This window comes from Vombatus ursinus, unplaced genomic scaffold, assembly GCF_900497805.2.
Source record: "Vombatus ursinus unplaced genomic scaffold, bare-nosed wombat genome assembly UNPS02014172.1, whole genome shotgun sequence".
Lineage (NCBI taxonomy): Eukaryota > Metazoa > Chordata > Mammalia > Diprotodontia > Vombatidae > Vombatus > Vombatus ursinus.
Window position 1 is genome coordinate 521,452 of NW_020953950.1, and position 18,056 is coordinate 539,507.

Here is an 18,056-nt window from a genome sequence, read left to right on the forward strand (position 1 = left end):
CAAGTAGAACTCTGAATGAGGCCTAAGGGCTTTACAGAGTCTGAAAAAGGAAGGAGGATCTGGTCAAAGTTGAGGAGTTTTCACATTTTAGGGGTCCAAGATTCCTTGGGCGGTGTCCTGTGAAGCCTAGGGATTGACCCTTTCTCAGAATCATATTTTTAGATGCAGAAAATAAAATACATACAATTATAAAGGACACCAATTATACTGAAATACTTATTAAAATATTTTTAAAAATTAATGGTCCCCCTGAAATTTCTCCATGGAGCCCAGGTTAAAAGCCCCATATCTACCCAATCCCTTGATTTGAGAGGTAAGGAAAATGAGGCCCAGGGAGCCTAAGCACTTTATCCAAAGTTGTAGAGAGAATAAAGAGCAGAGCTAGGATGGGAGCCCAAACCTTCAGACCCCAACCCAAACACTCAGAAAAGATTTAGGTTAAAAAATAATATCCACTTTTTCTCTTTCAAGTACAGATAGATCTTGCTTTAATATAAATTTGCATTGCACAAAATGACTTTATGTAGAGAATTCTGAAAGAAATCCACATGCTGAAAAAACACCTACATTAACTTTACAGTAAGTACTGTGCTCTCCCTCTCTCTCTCCTGTCCCTCGGGGTTCCATGGCCTCTCCCCAACACATACACACAAAATCCTACTACGTGAATAAACAGGTGGAGAGACCTCCGCCCCAGCTGCCTGATGCCCAGGTCTGGGGCTCAGTTCAAGACCCTGGTGCCGAGAGGAGACCTTTCCCCCGTTCCACCTGCTTTGCTCCCCCCCTGCCATGTGCACGTGTTCCTCCTCTCAGTTCTGGCAGGCCCTGGCCCCCCGTGTTCCACCTCCTGCTCTCACTTCTCTGGTCCTGGTCCCCACGTGTCTTTGAACTGCATCCCACTCCCTTCCTGCCTATCTCCCTTGCTTTCTTATATCAGAAGGCAAATTTGCATTACATGAAAATCTAAAAATCGCTTTATGTAGAGGTTTGAGAAACAGTTCACTTAGGTAAAGCAAGAATTGACTGTATATCTCTTCAAAAGATACATATGCCATTTTCTTTGCTTGACTATGCATGTTTGTAACAAGGGTTATGGTTTCTTTCTCAATGGGGGCAGAGGAGCCTGGTGAAGGTGGAAGGGAAGGGAGAAAAGGCAGATTTTCATTGACATACTTGCTAGCTGTGTGACCCTGGACAAGTCACTTAACCTGTCTGCCTCTGTTTCCTCATCTGTAAAATGGGGATCATGATAGCACCTACCTCTAAGGGTTGTTGTGAGGATCAAACGTTTGTAAAGTGCTTAGCAAAGTTTCTGGCACATAGTAAGTGCTTAATAAATGCTCTTTCTCATCCCCTTCCCTTCTCCTCTAGCTACAGATTATATAAATCCATTTCTGTTTGTAGCCTCTTTACCTCAAAGGATGGCAGTGCCAAATCCAAGATTATGCTTATTTCAGGTCTTGCTAAATTCAAGTTTTAATAAACTGATTTATACACAAAAATCTCCAGATAGAAAATCAAGCAACAGATTTAAAGTGAAATAACTGTGATACTTACAAAAAGCTCTCTTCCCTTAGAACATTAGTGAGCACAAATTCTTTTTCAGGCCTCAAGGAACACATAGAAAGAAGTCACCCTTTCCTTTCAGATAAGAAAATTTGCTGACTGATTATTAATCAATCATCTCATGATCACACAAAACCTCATTTTCCCTAGCTATAATTTTCTGTTTGATTTGTAAAAGATAGCAATGGACACATTACCTTTTGACCTTACAAAATTACTCCTGAATTACATTATTTTGTGTTGCTTGGAATTATTCTCACGTAGTTTCCTTTATGCTTGCTGCTTGTTCAGCCCAGCACATGTTTCACACTTTCTGAATGCATAAAATCACAGCCAAACCACAGGAGAGAACATACCATGGTAACAGTCTGCAACTTCCTCTCTATGAAAGAGCTGCTCACTCTGCTCACGTGATGCAGTTCAGCTCACTCTCCTGGTAAATGGAATGGCACTGCCCAGACCACAAGATTTGCTTCCTTAATCTATTTATACAGCAAGGCCTTGGCCTTCTCCAAACCTGCTTCCTAGGCCTAAGGACCAGCTCCTGCCTTGAAGGGTCATCTGGCCTCATGTGGACATGATGTTGACAACTTTCCCATAAATGCAACAAAACCTTGATTAGTTGGAACTCAATAGGAACCTTCAATCTGACAGAATTTTCCTAGTACTCTCACTTTTAAGAGGAAAATTATTTTAAAAATCAAACTTCAAGGGATTTCCTAAAGCATTACTTGTTGAAATGAATTCAGTTTCTCATTCTTTCCTTCAATCTTGCCTATTAGTTATATTGTCAGAATTGATGAGAATCATGGTCCTATCATTTACAATCCATGTGGCCGTGGACGAGGTCAGCTCTCCATGTCCTCTTCTCTTAGCCCCCTATCATATTAGTGATTGCACGCTGCCGAGTTCAGCCTTGGATCACCCGCCATCTGCCGCCTTTGCCCTTACACACGTGCTCTGAATGAAGGTGGTGAAGATCAGACAGCCCTTCTGACTGGGTCGGCTGCCCAACCTCACTTGGGCCCTCACCGTTGCTTGGCAATCCTTCTCTACTTCCTTCACCAACTCTCTCTCCCACCCTCCACAGCAGCTCTTCCAAATCTTGTCTTCAACTCCCACGGCTCCCTCTCCCTCACTCTTTCAGCTGAGAACCTTGTGTCATGTTTTCCTGAAAAAACTGACACCATTTGCTGAGAGCTCCCTCTTCTCCCCTTCTCCTTGTCTTACAGTGCCTTACAATCTTACAGTACTGGGCCCTTTTCTGGGCAGCTAGGTGGTACAGTAGATAGGGTGCCAGGCCTGAAGTCAGAAAGACTCAAGTTCAAATCCAACCTCAGAAACTTACTACGTGATCCTGGGCAAGCCACGTAACCTGTTTGCCTCAGTTTCCCCATCTATAAAACGGGGATGATGATAATAGCACTTACCTCCCAAGTTCCTGGTAAGGATCAAATGAGATAATAAATGTGAAGTGCTTAGTACAGAGCCTGGCACACAGTAATGCTATATAAATGCTAACTATTATTGTTTTTATTCTCTTCTTCCACTATACTCCTCCACTTGGTAATCTCATCAGCTCCCACGGATCAGTTGCATCTTTATGCTGAAGATTCTCAGATCCACTTATCTAACCCATCCACTGGCCTTCCACCTTCAACTGCTTAGTGGACTTCTTGGACTGGACGTGCTGTGGGCATCTGAAACTCCACATGTCCAAAGCTCAATTCAATCTTCCTCCCAAACCTTCTCCTCTTCCAAACTTCTCTATAACTGTCAAAAGTGCACCACCTCCCAGCCCCCCAGGCTCAAAATCTGGGGTACTGTCCTCAGCCCCTCATTCTCCCCCGTCCTCCATCCAAGCTGGTGCCAAGGCCTGACAATTTCATCCCTGCAGCACGTCTCTCGAATGTGTTTCCTTCTCTCCTCTGACAGGGTCACTCCCCCCCAATCATCTGACCTCTGGACTACTGCTGTAGCTGCTGCTGAGCCTGCCTGCCTCAAGGCCCTCCTCATTCTATTCCATCTTCCACTCAGCTAAAGTGATTTCCCTAAAGCTCAGGTCTGACCATGTTGCCCCCTTCCTCAGTAAATTCTAGTGGCTCCTATCATTTCCAGGAGTAATACAAAATCCTCTGTTTGGTATTCAAAACCCGTCAGAGCCTAGCCCCCTCCTACCTTTCCAGTCTTTTTACACCTTACTCTTCAACATCATCTCTTCTATCCAGTGACACTGGCCTCCTGGCTGTTCCTCGAATATGATACTCCATCTCTGGGCTTCAGGCATTTTCCCTGGCTGTCCCCCACGCCTGGAATGCTCTCCCTCCATATCTCCACCTCCTGGCTTCCTTCAGGTCCCAGTTAAAATCCTCCTTCTACAGAAAAGTCTTTCCTCTTAATTAATACTCTTAATTCTTAAATTCTTTCCTTCTGATTCTAGAACCATCCCTCAGTAATTATCTCCTGTTTATCTTGTCTATGTCTTGCTTGCACATAGCTGGCTCCCCAATTAGGCTGTAAGCTCCTTGAGGGTAAGAGACTATCTTTTGCCTTCTTTGTATCCCTAAGCTTAGCACAGTGCCTGGAATAAAGTAGCTGCTTAATAAATATTTATTGGATCTCAGTTTCCTCATCCGTAAAATAAGGAGGCAGAATTAGATGGCCTCTTACTTCTTTTCCACTTCTAAATCTATGACCCCATAACACAAGTATATTTGAAACAATCATTCCCCTTGCCTACAGGCACTCAAAGAATTTAAGGCCTCATTGACAAATCCAAGTACACTCACTATGTTGTACTTACCAAGGCAAGAAAATGGACTAACACATTTTATAAACATTTTCAACAATTGTAAACAAACAAGGTTTTCTGCTTGACTCAACCCCATCAGGCTCTCTATTCCCTCTGGGTTTTAGTGTGCGTACTTGCCACTTTTTTTTTTAATTTATTTTTTTTTTAGCAAAGAAACACATTTATACAAGTCAAATAGCAAAAAATGGAAATCACAGAAAGTATACATATGAGAACATATACCAGATAATACAGAGTGAAGGAGCTCTCCCATTGGAAGTGAGGTAACAGCTCAACCAAAAGAGTCCTAGATCTCACTTAGGGGAAGTTTTCCAATGTCTCTAGTGTAGCAAGCTAGTAACAGAGACATGATATGGAGACTCTCAGATCCTCTCATGTCAGCTTCTTCCAAGAGTCTTTTCCTTCTGCAATCCGAAGTGGAACTGGCAGTCATTTTGGGTGCAGAGACTTGCCACTTCTAATAGGCAGTTATGCCCCTGACTTGATTTTTTTATAGATACAGTTTGTTCTGAGATTGGCTCAATGCTTCAAAGGACCCCCTCCATCAGAGCTTGTCTTTAGTAGAAGCGCCACAGCAGCAGGCCACACATGACCATCTGGAAGCTGAAGCTCTTCCTCAAAGCTCAGGGCTCTGCCATGGTGGGCCAGTTACCCCAGCGAGAGGCCCATTAATTGTGGCAATGCCAAAGTAAACTCTGAAGTAAAAGTTACAGAAATATTCTTGCTTTCTGACCCAACAACTGTATCACTGGAAATATATCCTGAAAATGCTATTTTTTCAGACAGCTATATTCTCAGAGATTTTCATAGCATATGATTCTAGAAAACCAGAAACAACTTTAATGCCCCAAATCAGGAGAATAGTTAAATAAATTGTGTTACATTACGCAAAACTAAGATGTCATCAAGACTGCTAAGCATGAAGAGAGACGCACAGTAGAGGAGTAGACAGAAGCTAGCCTGAGAGTCTGGAAGACTTTGGTTCCAGGCCTGACTCTGACATCTAAGTTGTCCTTCACCTCTCAGTGCCTTCAATGATTGCAGAGAGGGAGCAGCTCTCCTTTGCTAGAGGGAGTTTCCTAAACCGCTAAGCCACAAGCCAATGCAAGTTCATATCATAACACACAAAGATCCCTGGGAAGGTCTTCCAATGCAAAGTAAAAAAAAATGAACCAGAAGAATGGTGCTTACGGGAAGGCCACAGAGAGGACCAGCGAATAAGAGCCAACTGATGCGGACAAAGAGGGAACAGGTGAAAGCTGCGCTATTTTGTGTTGAAATTAATTCAGGTAAATGTAAGTACTTCCTGAACAAGTTGAGTATCAAGTTTTTAATGTACCACTTGATTCAGTAAGAGAGTAAGATAGTGCAAAGCCCCAAGAACCACGGGAGAGGAGCAGCAGAGTACCTCCTCAGAATGAACTCACAAGAGTTACCAGCAAGGCACCTCGAGGAGTCATTAAACATTCAACCTCAATCAATCAGTCAATCAATCAATCTGGGATTTTCCTGACATTTCCTGGAGAAGGAAGAAGTAAATTCAATGACAAAGGATAGATTTTGAACCAGGAGAAATTCCTTATGGCCACTACAGATAGCAAAATTATTTTGCAAACTAACTGCAAAACTCATGGGCCTCAGACTCTCAGGGATATGTATCCCCATGGATACCCCTGCAGATCAAGCCTACCCAAAGGCTGCCTGTTGTTCAGTCGTTTTGGTCATGTCCAACTTTTTGTGACTCTATCTGCGGTTTTCTTGACAGACATACTGGTGCAGTTTGCCATTTCCTTCGAGGAAACTGAGGCAAACCGTTAAGTGACTTGCTCAGGGTCACACAGCTAATAAGTGTCTGAGGATGGATTTAAACTCTGGTCTTCCTGACTCCAGGCTCAGTGCTCTATCCACTGTACCACCTAGCCACCAGAAAGGCTGCCTGAGGGAACAGAAAGAACACTGGAAGATTGCAGCTAGAGGTTTGACTTTATCCTTTAGCCTGAATGATCTGGGCAAGTCACATTAGCCCTCATTGGTAAAATAGGGATAAATATCAACTTCTGCACTACCTATCTTACATGCTTAATGGAAGGATCAGAGAAGACAATAATACTTATTCACACTGCTATAGGGCTTTGAAATTTACCAAGGACTTTCCTCTTAAAAATCCTATAGCAGAGGCAGAGTCCAAACACTATTAACCCCACTTTACAGATGGGAAACCTGAAGCTCAAAAGCGAACTATCTCACCCAAGACTCCAAGGCCAGTAAGTTTCTCATCTGTACATTAGAAAGTTGAACTAGACACTCTCTAAGGTTCCTTCCAGCTCCAGATGCTATGACTCAAAGGGGAAAAAAAAAGGTGAGACAGAAATAAGACTTATACTTCAGTCTTTCAACTTCAAGGTTAGTGTTCTACTATACTGTACAGTTTCCTTGTATGTGTGTATGGGCTGTGTAACTGTAAATTATTATTATGAAATAGTATTTTGTTTATAAAAGAAACTTGTAGACATTTCTTTCAAAATATGCCCCCTGAATTTCTCCCAAACCACTTTGGCTCTTCCATCGGAGGGGGGGTGTTGTATTCACAAGGGGTGAGGCCCCTTTCCGAGGTTGGCACGGGAAACCATCACTTACCTAATCCCTCCAGCTCCTGTACCACTTCTTTCCAGACGGGCTCGATGTGGATGCAGCTGAAGCACCAGTCTGAGGTAATCTTGATGAGGTAGGGCTTTCTGAAGCTGTCCGGCACCACCTCGTTGACATAATGGGAAAAGTGCAGCAGATACTTCTCATCGGATGAGTCTCGACGCTCCGAATGGAACGGGAAATGAAAAAATGATTCATCAAAGTAAAAGCTGTCATGGAAATGGTGGAAGTGGTGACCCTGCGGCTGCTGGGCCTGGTGGTACCCGGTGTTTTCACCAGCATCTCCATAGCGATCAAAGTTGGATCTCTTTTCTTCATTGGAAAGAATCTAGTGAGAGAAAGTTTGAAGAGTTCAAGGGGATCAAAGCACCCCAGAGAACTGGCCAAGGACAGTGTGACAGTGGACAGCCACCCTGCGGGGCAATTTACATGTATTCCACCATGTACTGAAGGGACATTATGTGTAGCTACTCAGGCTTTAGGAATCAAGCTCCCAAGGCCTGCCGGGAATCAGAAGGGTTGTGACTCTCCTGGCACCAACACGACTGGATAGGACAGGGGCAGCTAGGTGGTGCAGTGGATAAAGCACTGGCCCTGGAGTCAGGAGGACCTGAGTTCAAATCCAGCCTCAGACACATAACACATACTAGCTGTGTGACCCTGGGCAAGTCACTTAACCCCATTGTCTAACCAAAAAAAAAAAAAATAATAATAATAATAATAAAACAAAGATTGGATAGGACAAATCAAATATGACAGTAATGGTCAACAGCATCATTCTGCCCTGAGTCAGAGTAATTTAAACAAATCTCTGATTGGGAAAATTAAGGAATATCACACAGAATGACTTGCATGTTGGAGATACCAATCAACATGTGCTTATTTAACATGGCCTTGTGGGCTATGGCACAAGAATTAGGTTATGCATTCAAATGTCATTCCTTAATTCTGCTGCCTTCCCTCTATTAATTCCTTCCTATTTATCCTCTGCATAACTTGCTGTGTATCTGATTGCAATTGTCTCCAACTATTAGATTGCAAGCTTCTTAAGGTCAGGGACTGTGGTCTGCCTTTTTTTTGTATCCCCAGTGCTCAGCACAATGCCTGGCACATAGCAGGCACTTAATAAATGTTTATTGATTGACTGAAAGGCTCAAAGAAAGACATGGGTACTACCAGTCCCATTTCTGCCACTATTAGTCATGTGACTTCAAGGAAGTCCTTCTGAGACAGTTTCTTTATATCTACAAAGAAAATGACAATGATTACCTCATGAAGATTTGTAATGATGAAATAATAGATGTGATAATACTTGAAAATATTATACAGCATCTAGGCTAAAGACAAGGGGTGGGGTGTAAACTTTCCTTTAAAAACACAAATAAGTGAATGTGTGTAAAACTATGAAGTAGTATGCAAATTAAGACATTATTATTATTATCCTCACTATGACTTGTATTGAGTAACAGATGATACACGAATGACAAAGCTTGGTACAATACCTCATAAGCCTTGCTAATCTGAATGAACTTGTCTTCTGCTCCGGGATCTTTATTTTTGTCAGGATGCCTGAAATAAAAAAAAAATAAGCCCACAGTAAGAAAAGACTTTCTCTCAGACACCATCCCTCAATGCCCTTGGACACAGCTGCCGATGCCAGAGGCAGATAGCAGGAAACTTGGTCAGAATGGTTTCTAACAAAGGGTCAGTTTGTCTCACCTGGCTAAAAAACAAGGGGAGCCTTAGAAGAGATAAGTCATTTCTTCCTAAGAAACAACAACAGAAGTACAGGCTTTTAAATCACCATGCTGTTATTACTGGCAGGTCTCTCTTTTAGTATTCCTTTACAAAGAAGGAGGACATAACTGTGTTTTGAAATTAATCAACTGACAACCAACCAGTGCTAAATTTGGCTGATGATTGAACCTGTCAGCAAGAACCTACTTCTTTCTCCAAGAGCACACAGAAAGTATCACTACAGCCTCAGGATGGTTAAATCTGATGGCTCAGGTTGCACTTCCACTGCTCAATGAACCTGCTTAGGAACCATCACATTGTGAACAGCAGTTAGGTGCTGACCTCCTGAGCAAGGTCGTCACCAGGGCTGCTGTGTTGTTAGCCGCCCACGGCACGAGCACTTGCTAGCGTTTTCTATAAGGCAAAGGGACCCATAAGATTTCAAATTTTGATCATTAAAATTTATTTAAACAAAAAATAGAATAAATCTGAGCTAACAGTACTGATAATCTAGGTTCCTCACTTGTCAATTAATGATATACTTCCTTGTGACATTTCTTCTATTTACTGCCTTGTATTATGATTTCAGGTGCTAATGTCCTCTTCTCCACACAGAGGTTTATAAGCTTCCTGGGAGCTGGGATGACCTTCTATGACTTTATACCCTGTGGCAAACACTATAGTCTGCACTTTGCAGGTGTTCAATAATTATGTGTTAGTCAGCTGAAAGAGTCAATCTTCATTCGAAGAAATGAAATCCCATTTGCTATATGTTCTAATCTGTACAAAATCTTTTCTACCGGCTCCTTTAGCGATGTAAATAACTACCTCTTGGGATAAGGAAGAGTCTAAAGTTGGTCAATCTGTCATCAGAAAGTGAATGAAGAGCAAACCCAATTCTATTATATACTTTTCTGAAAGTTCGGACTTCTTTAATATCTCACAGATATCAGAGGAGCACTTTGGCTAGATCTTTTTTTCTCTCCACTTATCCATTATATATTTTGACCTTACAGAAACAAAACACTCAAAATATTTATCAATAAAATCAACTTAAATTTTAATATTTAACATATGTTAAGAATCAATGACATTATCTGGGGCAGAAATGGAGAGAAAGCTGAGCTATTTGTTAGAAAAAAACACAATGTGGCAGCTATGGTAAAGCTTCTGCCTCACGGAAATAAGAGATAACGGCTCTGACATTATGCCTTTGGATGGCGAGTGAAAATGTTTCAGTTGTCTAAATTTAACTTTTAAAAACTGAAGAGAAAAAAAAAAGTTGTAATCAACCAAATTCCTTACACAAAGAAGGAAAATTAAACTTCTAAAAAGGCTGGGTCAAAAGAGAAATGCTTGAAGTTAGTTTGGTAACTAAGCAAAGCTGCTCACAGTGGAATCTGGGGAGTCCATTACAGTGGGCATAACCTAGGAATCATCCCTCTAGAGGACTGCGGTCCTAATGTCCATTTCAATTTCTCTGAAATAATTTCACAAACCAAAGCAGAATCTTTTACATTTTAAAATAATAACAAATGGTCTCTGAAGCTGGGTCAACTTCCTGTGTACCTTGAAAGAAATAATGCATTTTGTGACTTCTTCCTAGTCTGGCAACTTCTAAATAAGTAAAACTGTGGTAAGAAAAGTGCTATGGGGGCAGCTAGGTGGTGCAGTGGATACAGCGCCAGCCTTGAAGTCAGGAGGATCCGAGTTCAAATTCAACCTCAGACACTTGACATTCACTAGCTGTGTGACCCTGGGCAAGTCACTTAACCCCGATTGCCTAGCCCCCCCCCCCCAAAAAAAGTGCCATGGTAAAGTCTAACAAGGGTTGGCCAGGAGGACTTCTGGGGGCTTTACCAACTCTAACAGAAAATAATTTTATAAAACAACATAGAATGTAGTTTGCTAAAGTACTCATCTGCCTCAATTCATTTTATATCTTTTTTCTTTTTTTGCTAAAAGTTAGGAAAAAAAAAATTCTGTAATACTGACTAATCTACTGGAAGCAAACGGTCCTCCTGAGGGAAAAAATGGGCTAAGACCACAACAAAACCACAAGAGTACACAAGAAGTGGAAAGGACACGTCATTTTAAAAGTTTTCCCCCAAATGGCTTTGTAAAGATGAGGGTGAAGTTTTGAGAAGCCCAAGTACCAGAACCCAATAAGACAAGATGTACCAAAGCCCACAAGTCACCATATTTCCCTTGGCTGTAGCTCATACTTTTAGGTCTACTTGTAAAAAATGAGAGGTATACACCATTTTATACCAAAAACTTCAATTCTTTCCATTAGGAAACATTCTCATAGTTGCAATAATTGGGCATAAAGGTGTTATGGAAAAATAAGAGCAAAGAACAACTTCACAGATGTTCATGATCTATGTCTACTGTGAATGGATACTCCTAGGAAAACGAATTCCAGGGGAAACAGCACACGACTCAATGAATCAAAACAACAGAACCTTGTTCAGCTCTGGAAGATGAAAATGTCAAGCTATCTCCCTCCATTCCTTCATGATATGAAAACAGTCAGTTAAGAGTCCTTAAAACACCTTAGAAAGGGGGAGATACCCTAAAGTTCTAAAAGAATCATGTTGCCATTTGAAGTAACTATAACTTTACTAATATTGAATGCTGTTTAGATTAAAAAAATGAGAGGCCAAACAGAACACTGCACATTGACAGAAAAGCATTACATTTTGGGGTGAAGATGGACCCTGGAAGGAAATGTGGATATCAAGTCAAGAATAAATCAGACTTGAGTTAGGCTTCACCAGTGCCAAGGATCTCAGAGCTCCCCTGTGCCTTCCTGACACCACAGAGGATACTCCCCAAATGTTTATGCAGTTTGCCAGACCCTGAGTCTTCTCTTATTTGTCAGAGTAACTTCTCTCAACCAAAATGCAGCCCACCACCCACCTATAGGGGTGACCAGGAAGTCAATGAACAATGGCAGGAGCAAGAGGAGAACGTGGCTTGGAGACCTGCCTTCCCCCACACTGGACCTGGCCCAAGGCTCTTCAATGTCCTGAGCCTCACAGTGCCCACCTGAGCAGTGCCCTCCCGCCCTCCCATGGATGCAGGGAGGCATCAAATGCCATGTGGTACAGGAAGCCCCGGGCACATGCGAGTTCTTATTTCAGACCTGTGGCAGACCCTCTGCACTTCAGGGCCCTCGAGGGGCCCAGGCGGCCTTGGATACCCGCTCCGCCTTTATGGCTTCAGTCTAATCGCCTGACGATAAATAGCACAGAGTTCTTCTGTAACGCCTGCAAATTGCCTTATAGGCATGGATCCTCACAGCAGCCTTGTAGGGGCTATTATTATCTTCATTTTGCAGATAAGGAAACTCAGGTTAAGAGAGATTTAGTGACTTGGTCAGGGCCACAGAACCAGGCCCCTCTGTTTCAGACAGGATTCAAATCCAGTCCTCTTTTCCTGGTTCTCTGATATCCAGCCATGAAACCTCTTCCCTCTGGTCAGTTTGGCAGGCATTTTATCTGTTGTTAGCAAAGCTGTTATAATATTTATTAACAGTCACATGATAATGTGAAAACAGTATGAGAAAGCTGGGAACAGAAGGTAACATGACTTTACTTAATGTTCCACTCTCTACTTGGAGCCTAGGCATCAATTTCTGTTCATTGAAGCTTTTCGCCCCTCCTTTTTCCTCTGCTGCTAGCTTTGTACATAGATCATAAGACCATAGGCTGAGGAATGGAAGGGATGTCAGAGGCCTCATTTGACAGAAATGGAAATTGAGGCCCAAATGACTTGCCCCAAATGACTCACTGCTAGTGGTAAGCAGCTGGAATGGGGTGATGATTTGACCCAGGTCCTTTCTACCATTCTGCCTCTCTCTCCTTCTACTACTTTTACCCAAGGCTGTTTCTGGGAGCTTCTCCACTAATCCCCCCTAAGGCCTTTCTCACAGGAGGTGAAGTACCCGCCCAGCACCAAGCGGCCAATACCCTAATCTAATTCTTTCTGACTGGGAGGCCAGATCCATTCACTAGGCCAGGCTGCAGTGAAGTCATGTATTTGGCGAAAAATAATTTTGGATTATCAGTGGATTACATCAAACCATTCTATTTCTGTATCAAGCTTCTCACCTCCACTAGTCTGTTAGTCAACATTTACTAAGTGCCCACTACGTGCCAGGCACTGGGTTAAGCAAGTGCTGGGGATATAGAGAAAGGCAAAGATCATCTCTGCCTTCAAACTTAAAAAGTGTGCATATTCTGTATGTACCTACAACCTTAATTTTTTCTCTAAAAGTATTTCTTTTTAAATAGAAATACTTTCTCAGTTTTAGTGATTTCTGAAATACTCTTTTTTTTCATTGCTTTTTTGTGAGGCAATCTGGGTCAAGTGACTTGCCCAGGGTCAGTCACACAGCTAGTAAGTGTCAAGTGTCTGAAGCTGGATTTGAACTCGAGTCCTCCTGACTCTAAGGCCAGAGCTCTACCCACTGTACCACCTAGCTGCCCCAATACTCTTTTTTTTTAAACTGTTAATAAACAATGAAGTGAAACAGTAAAGTGGCAAGAAGACAGACTGGGAGCCAGAGAACTGATTATAGTCCTGCCTTGGACACTTCCTGGTTGTGTGACTGAGGGAAAACCACCTTGTGCTTCTGTGTCTACTCCCTCATCTGTCAAACTGGGAAACTAGCACTTGCCTAAACTCCAAGGATAGCTATGAAGGTCAAATGAAAAAATGTGTAGGAAATGACATTTTGAATGGTAAAACTCTCACTGTTACTGATCAAACTAAGGTGTTGTCATGACCTTGAGACCTGATTACTCAAAAATACAGAAAGAAAAAAAGTGACTCATCCGTAAGTGTTTCATATAGGTATACAGTATAAATGTAGATAGACACAAACATGAATGCTATCCAGTCCAATTTTAGGTATGTGGCCCTTCTGGAAGTGCTATGCTCACATTAAACTTCTATTTGTGATTTGTTCCACCTACCATTCCCGGGCGAGCTTCTTATAAGCCTTTTTAATATCAGCCTGGCTGGCAGCGCGGCTGACCCTGAGGACTCTGTATGGGTCCAAATCCAACGCGGACAAGATTTGCAGGCTCAAAACCAGAACTATCAAGAACTGCCAGGAAAGGCTCAACGTTCTCACTCCCATTTCTCTTCCTTCCCAGAGCTGAAATGATTGAATAGGCGTGAGTTTCAGCAACAGAAACCTGGACAGTACTGGTCGAGGTAAAAGCAGAAGACATATGGACGGAAACCCTCCACCAAACCCCCCCCCCCCCAAACTAACAAAACCTGTGGCAGAAAAAAAAAATCAAGTTTTTGATGAAAAGATATGGATCTTTAACATTAGCCCAAGGTAGACGATTCTTCCTTTAAAAAACAGCATCATGAATTAAGGACTATTAAACAAAAACACAGTATTGAGAATCAATAGCCGTGGTCAAAAAACCTTGGCTTAGAAACAGTCCAAAGATCACTGAACTCGTAGACATTTTAAAAAAAATGTTGGACAAAAGAACCAGACTAATTCACACTAATGCAGAACAAGGAATAGCAAATTAATATGGGAGAAAAATCAAAAGGAGAAAATTCTGGTGAGAACATTCAAAATATATGTTTGATTTAATTCACTAACAAGGGCTAAATATGTTTCAATGAACATTTCCACAGAGGCCCATGAAAAATTAAGAATAAACCCTAAGATAGGGCAGGTGAGAGAAGGTGCTTGTGGGCATTTCCAAGTCCAAAAGATCAAAGTAAAATTATTTTAAATTTTAGAACAGTAGATTTTGTATTGCTTCAAATTCCATTCCTTCTCTTTTGTTTCCTTCTAGCTAATTTTATTGAAAGGAAAAGGAGTGATAATTTTGCAACTTCCTCTTTATTTTAATCATCTGTATTATGATAGTCGTGTCAGACCACGGAAGAACTCATGGAGACAGAAACACAGGGGCAAGATCCAAACTAGAGAAAATTCAGTTTGCTATTAGAGGTGGAATCAATGATGAAGACTATACAGTGATCCATCTTCAGTAAATCTTATCACTGTATTGAGCACCTTTCTGAAGATGACCCAGGTTGAGTTAAGAACAAGACAAGCCTTTAACTTTCTTCTTAGAAACATGACTAGAGTCAAGTTGTCCTATGATGCATCTATTATTTCTACACAGACTCTTCATCAATGATCCAATTTGGAAGGATGAAAATACTAAAGTGCCACCACAGCTGCAAGGATGTTACTTTTAGAAGATGACAAACATGTCCCAAAGGCAGATATGGAAGCCCACCAGTTGCAAATCCCCATAGGTTTTACTGAACTGAGAGAAAATATTGGTGGCAATAGTTATGACAAATAGGAAAACAAGATGGATCAGAGAGTGCCCATGTTAGACAAATGAATACTGTTCTTCAATATCTTTTTGAATATCTACAAACAGGCTACTATATCTTTTGCATATATGTTCCCAGCAATGGCCCAAGCTCCATTTCTTAGACAAAGCCTGTCCTGAGGCACACGATGAGGTCGGGAGAGGAAAGGGAGTAAGCATTTCTATAGCTGCTACTATGTGACCAGGCACTGTGCTAAGCTTTAGAAATATTATCTCACAACAATGGGAGGTAGGTGCTATTATCACCCACATTTCACAGGTGAGGAAATTGAGGAAAACAAGTTAAGTGACTTGCCAGGGTCACTGTACTAATGAGTACCTGAGGATGGGTCTGAACTCAGGTCTTCCCGACTCTGGTCCCAACACTATCAACTGGGCTATCATTTGCCCTCTTTCCTTCTCAACTTGCCATGAAATTACTTCTTCTAACTTTTATAGTAACTTAGCTGCATACCAATTTCTCCCCAGATGAAGGTTAACTACTTGAGAACAAGAACTATTTCTCTATTTTTCTCTGTGGATCCCCAGCAGAGTGCTTTGCATACACAGTGGGTGCTAAAGAAGCATTTCTTGTTGAAATGAATTACTTGGGACTTCAGCTTGGCTTATCCATTGCACTCTCTGATTTCAGTCACTAACTTCATTAAAGTCACTCTTCTGTGCCTTGAAAATGGCACTTGGGCTACCATTAGCCAGTTGTGAAAACAATTATCCAAGCTAAGTCTCAGTTTTCACCTATTTCCAATGGGAGCAAGTATGATTTCCACCCGGTTTATGGAATTGCCATACAATATGGGAGCAATGATGATAAAAAGCAGACCAGGGAGACTTGTGACAGTGTGGGCAGCAGAGGAGGGTTCAGGGCAGACTCGGCATTTAGAAACTATTGTTGAAATACAGAATAAGACATTATATGACCTTGAAGCCCCATAAAATTTCGGATATGTCTACTTATATAAATAAAGAAAAAACGACAACGGGAGCATAGAAGATGACAAAATAGGGCAAAAACCCTACTAGGACAGTGTGACAGAGGAACCTAACCTCAGGCAGGGCTCTGAGCTCCAAGGCAAGTAGCCAAGAGTCTCGGAGCCTCCGTCTCCTTTTCTGTAAAAAAGGAATGACACCAGCTGCTTGGCCTTGGGGGGAGGGTGGGAGGGATGGTGTAAAGCATCGGAAGCCATTTGCTAAACTGACAGCAACGCCGCCCCCATCTGCCCCCCAACCCTGAGCCCAGAGTTCCGCGGCCCGCGGGAGGAAGCGTCTGTGGGCAGCCAAGCCAGCCGGCTGCCCCGACCTCCAGGAAGGCTTCCCGGAGGCCTCCTGCCAGGAGGGATCGCTCTCCCCCGTCTCAGGCCTCGGGTCCAGGGAAAAGCACGCCCGTCCGACCGCCCGGGGAAGTTCAAGGACGCGCCGAGGGCAGGGGCAGGGGCCCGGCAGCAGCAAAGACCTCGGGGGTGTCCCTCTCAGGACCGGGCCTCAGTTTCCCCCGCTGTCGCTCGCCCTTAGGCTCCGCAGCCGCACCGCTGCCAGAGAGCGCCGAATCCCGGCAAGCTGGGGACCGGCCTGGCTGCCCAGGCCCCGCCCCGTCCCCAGGCCTGGCCCCACCGCTCCGAAGCCCGTACTTCCTTACCGGGAGCAGTGGCGGTCCCCGCCGCCCGCCCGCCTGTCTGCCGGCCGGCCGCCGCCCGGGGCAGCCGCAGGGACCACAGAGTCCTAGGCGCCAGAGAGCCACACCAGCGGCCGCCTCCCGGCTCCGCCCCGCCTCCACTGCAGGACCCCGGCTCAAGCCCACTAGGGAGGCGGCGCGGCCAGGCCAGGCGCGGAGCAGCACGTGACTCCTTAAAGGGCTGGCGCCTTGCTCTGCCCAAACAGCCTACCAGGCCCCGAAGCCGCCTGAGCCTCGCCGGCCGCCGTCCTCACCCCCATCAGGGAGTGTTCCTGCACACTCCGCTCTTCGTCCCTCCCCCAGTTCTCCCCAAGCACTGTTGCCATGGACGCGGTGCGGGGTACTGCGGCCTTACCCAAGAGGCCCCAGGCTGGATGATCGAGAGGGCAACTATGTGCTTCCTAGCGAGGAAGGCACGCGAGGCCTGCCCGGCCGGTTTGTCGGCCTAGCAACAGCACCCCCTACTGCCTTACGTGCCTGGGAGGACCGCACCAGACACGCTGAGGCGGGGCTCAGGGATGCCAGAGCATCTTCTGGCTCGCGAGGGGATGCCCCGCCCCTTGGACGTCACGAGGAGACGGGGTTTCTCCAGGCTGGTCCAGCTCTGGTCACTTGTCGCCTTGCTGAGGCAGGGAAGGGCAGACTTCGTCCACGGAGACTAGGCTTCGACTTTGCTCTGAGGGGCTCTCGGACCGGCCCACCCCAGGGGTATACCGAGCCCTGGACACAGAGACTGGAAGGCCTGCGTAGCACTGGAGGGCCATCTAACCTATGTGTGCCTCAGTTTCCTCTCCTGTCCCATGGGGATGCTTTGTCAAGCGCCTGTTAACTGCAGTGCCCATTCCCCCCTCCCGTCCCTTACTGCCTTGGGCTTCCCAAGTCTAGGCATCCCCCAAAAAAGGGGGGGCAAAGGACAAGGCTACAGACTATAGACACAAGAAAAAGTCCTTTATTCCGAAGCGGAAAAGGTATAGACACACGAGAATCACTGCACAAAATGATTAACAGGATATCGAGAGTTACAATACACGAGGAGGCTAAAGGGAAAGTGGTTTTGCAAAACAGCTCATCAGGCATTTCTACTTCACCTTGGCTGGGCCCTGTCCAACCACTCCTGGTCCAAGGGTCAAGCTTTATAGGGACATATTGCCATGGACCATATTCTCCAATAAAGCCTTCCTGGCCAAGCAACACTGTTACTTTGTGGAAAAGACAAGTGCTCTATCCACAGGCC

General features: G+C 44.0%; 1 protein-coding gene across 2 annotated transcripts in view; it reads right to left on the bottom strand.

Annotated features, from left to right (window-relative positions):
- The window catches only part of DNAJC16 (DnaJ heat shock protein family (Hsp40) member C16), a 38,983-nt gene extending 22,153 nt beyond the window's left edge, over nt 1-16,830 (bottom strand). For both annotated transcript variants that reach the window (XM_027859798.1, XM_027859797.1), the window contains exons 1-4: nt 16,787-16,830; nt 13,747-13,931; nt 8,530-8,596; nt 7,016-7,355 (exon numbers count right to left, since the gene is read on the bottom strand). In XM_027859798.1, the coding sequence (XP_027715599.1) occupies nt 7,016-7,355; nt 8,530-8,596; nt 13,747-13,913 (574 nt within the window). In that variant the 5' untranslated portion in view covers nt 13,914-13,931; nt 16,787-16,830. The remainder of the gene's footprint in view (nt 1-7,015; nt 7,356-8,529; nt 8,597-13,746; nt 13,932-16,786) is intronic.
- Between the last annotated feature and the right edge of the window lie 1,226 nt (nt 16,831-18,056).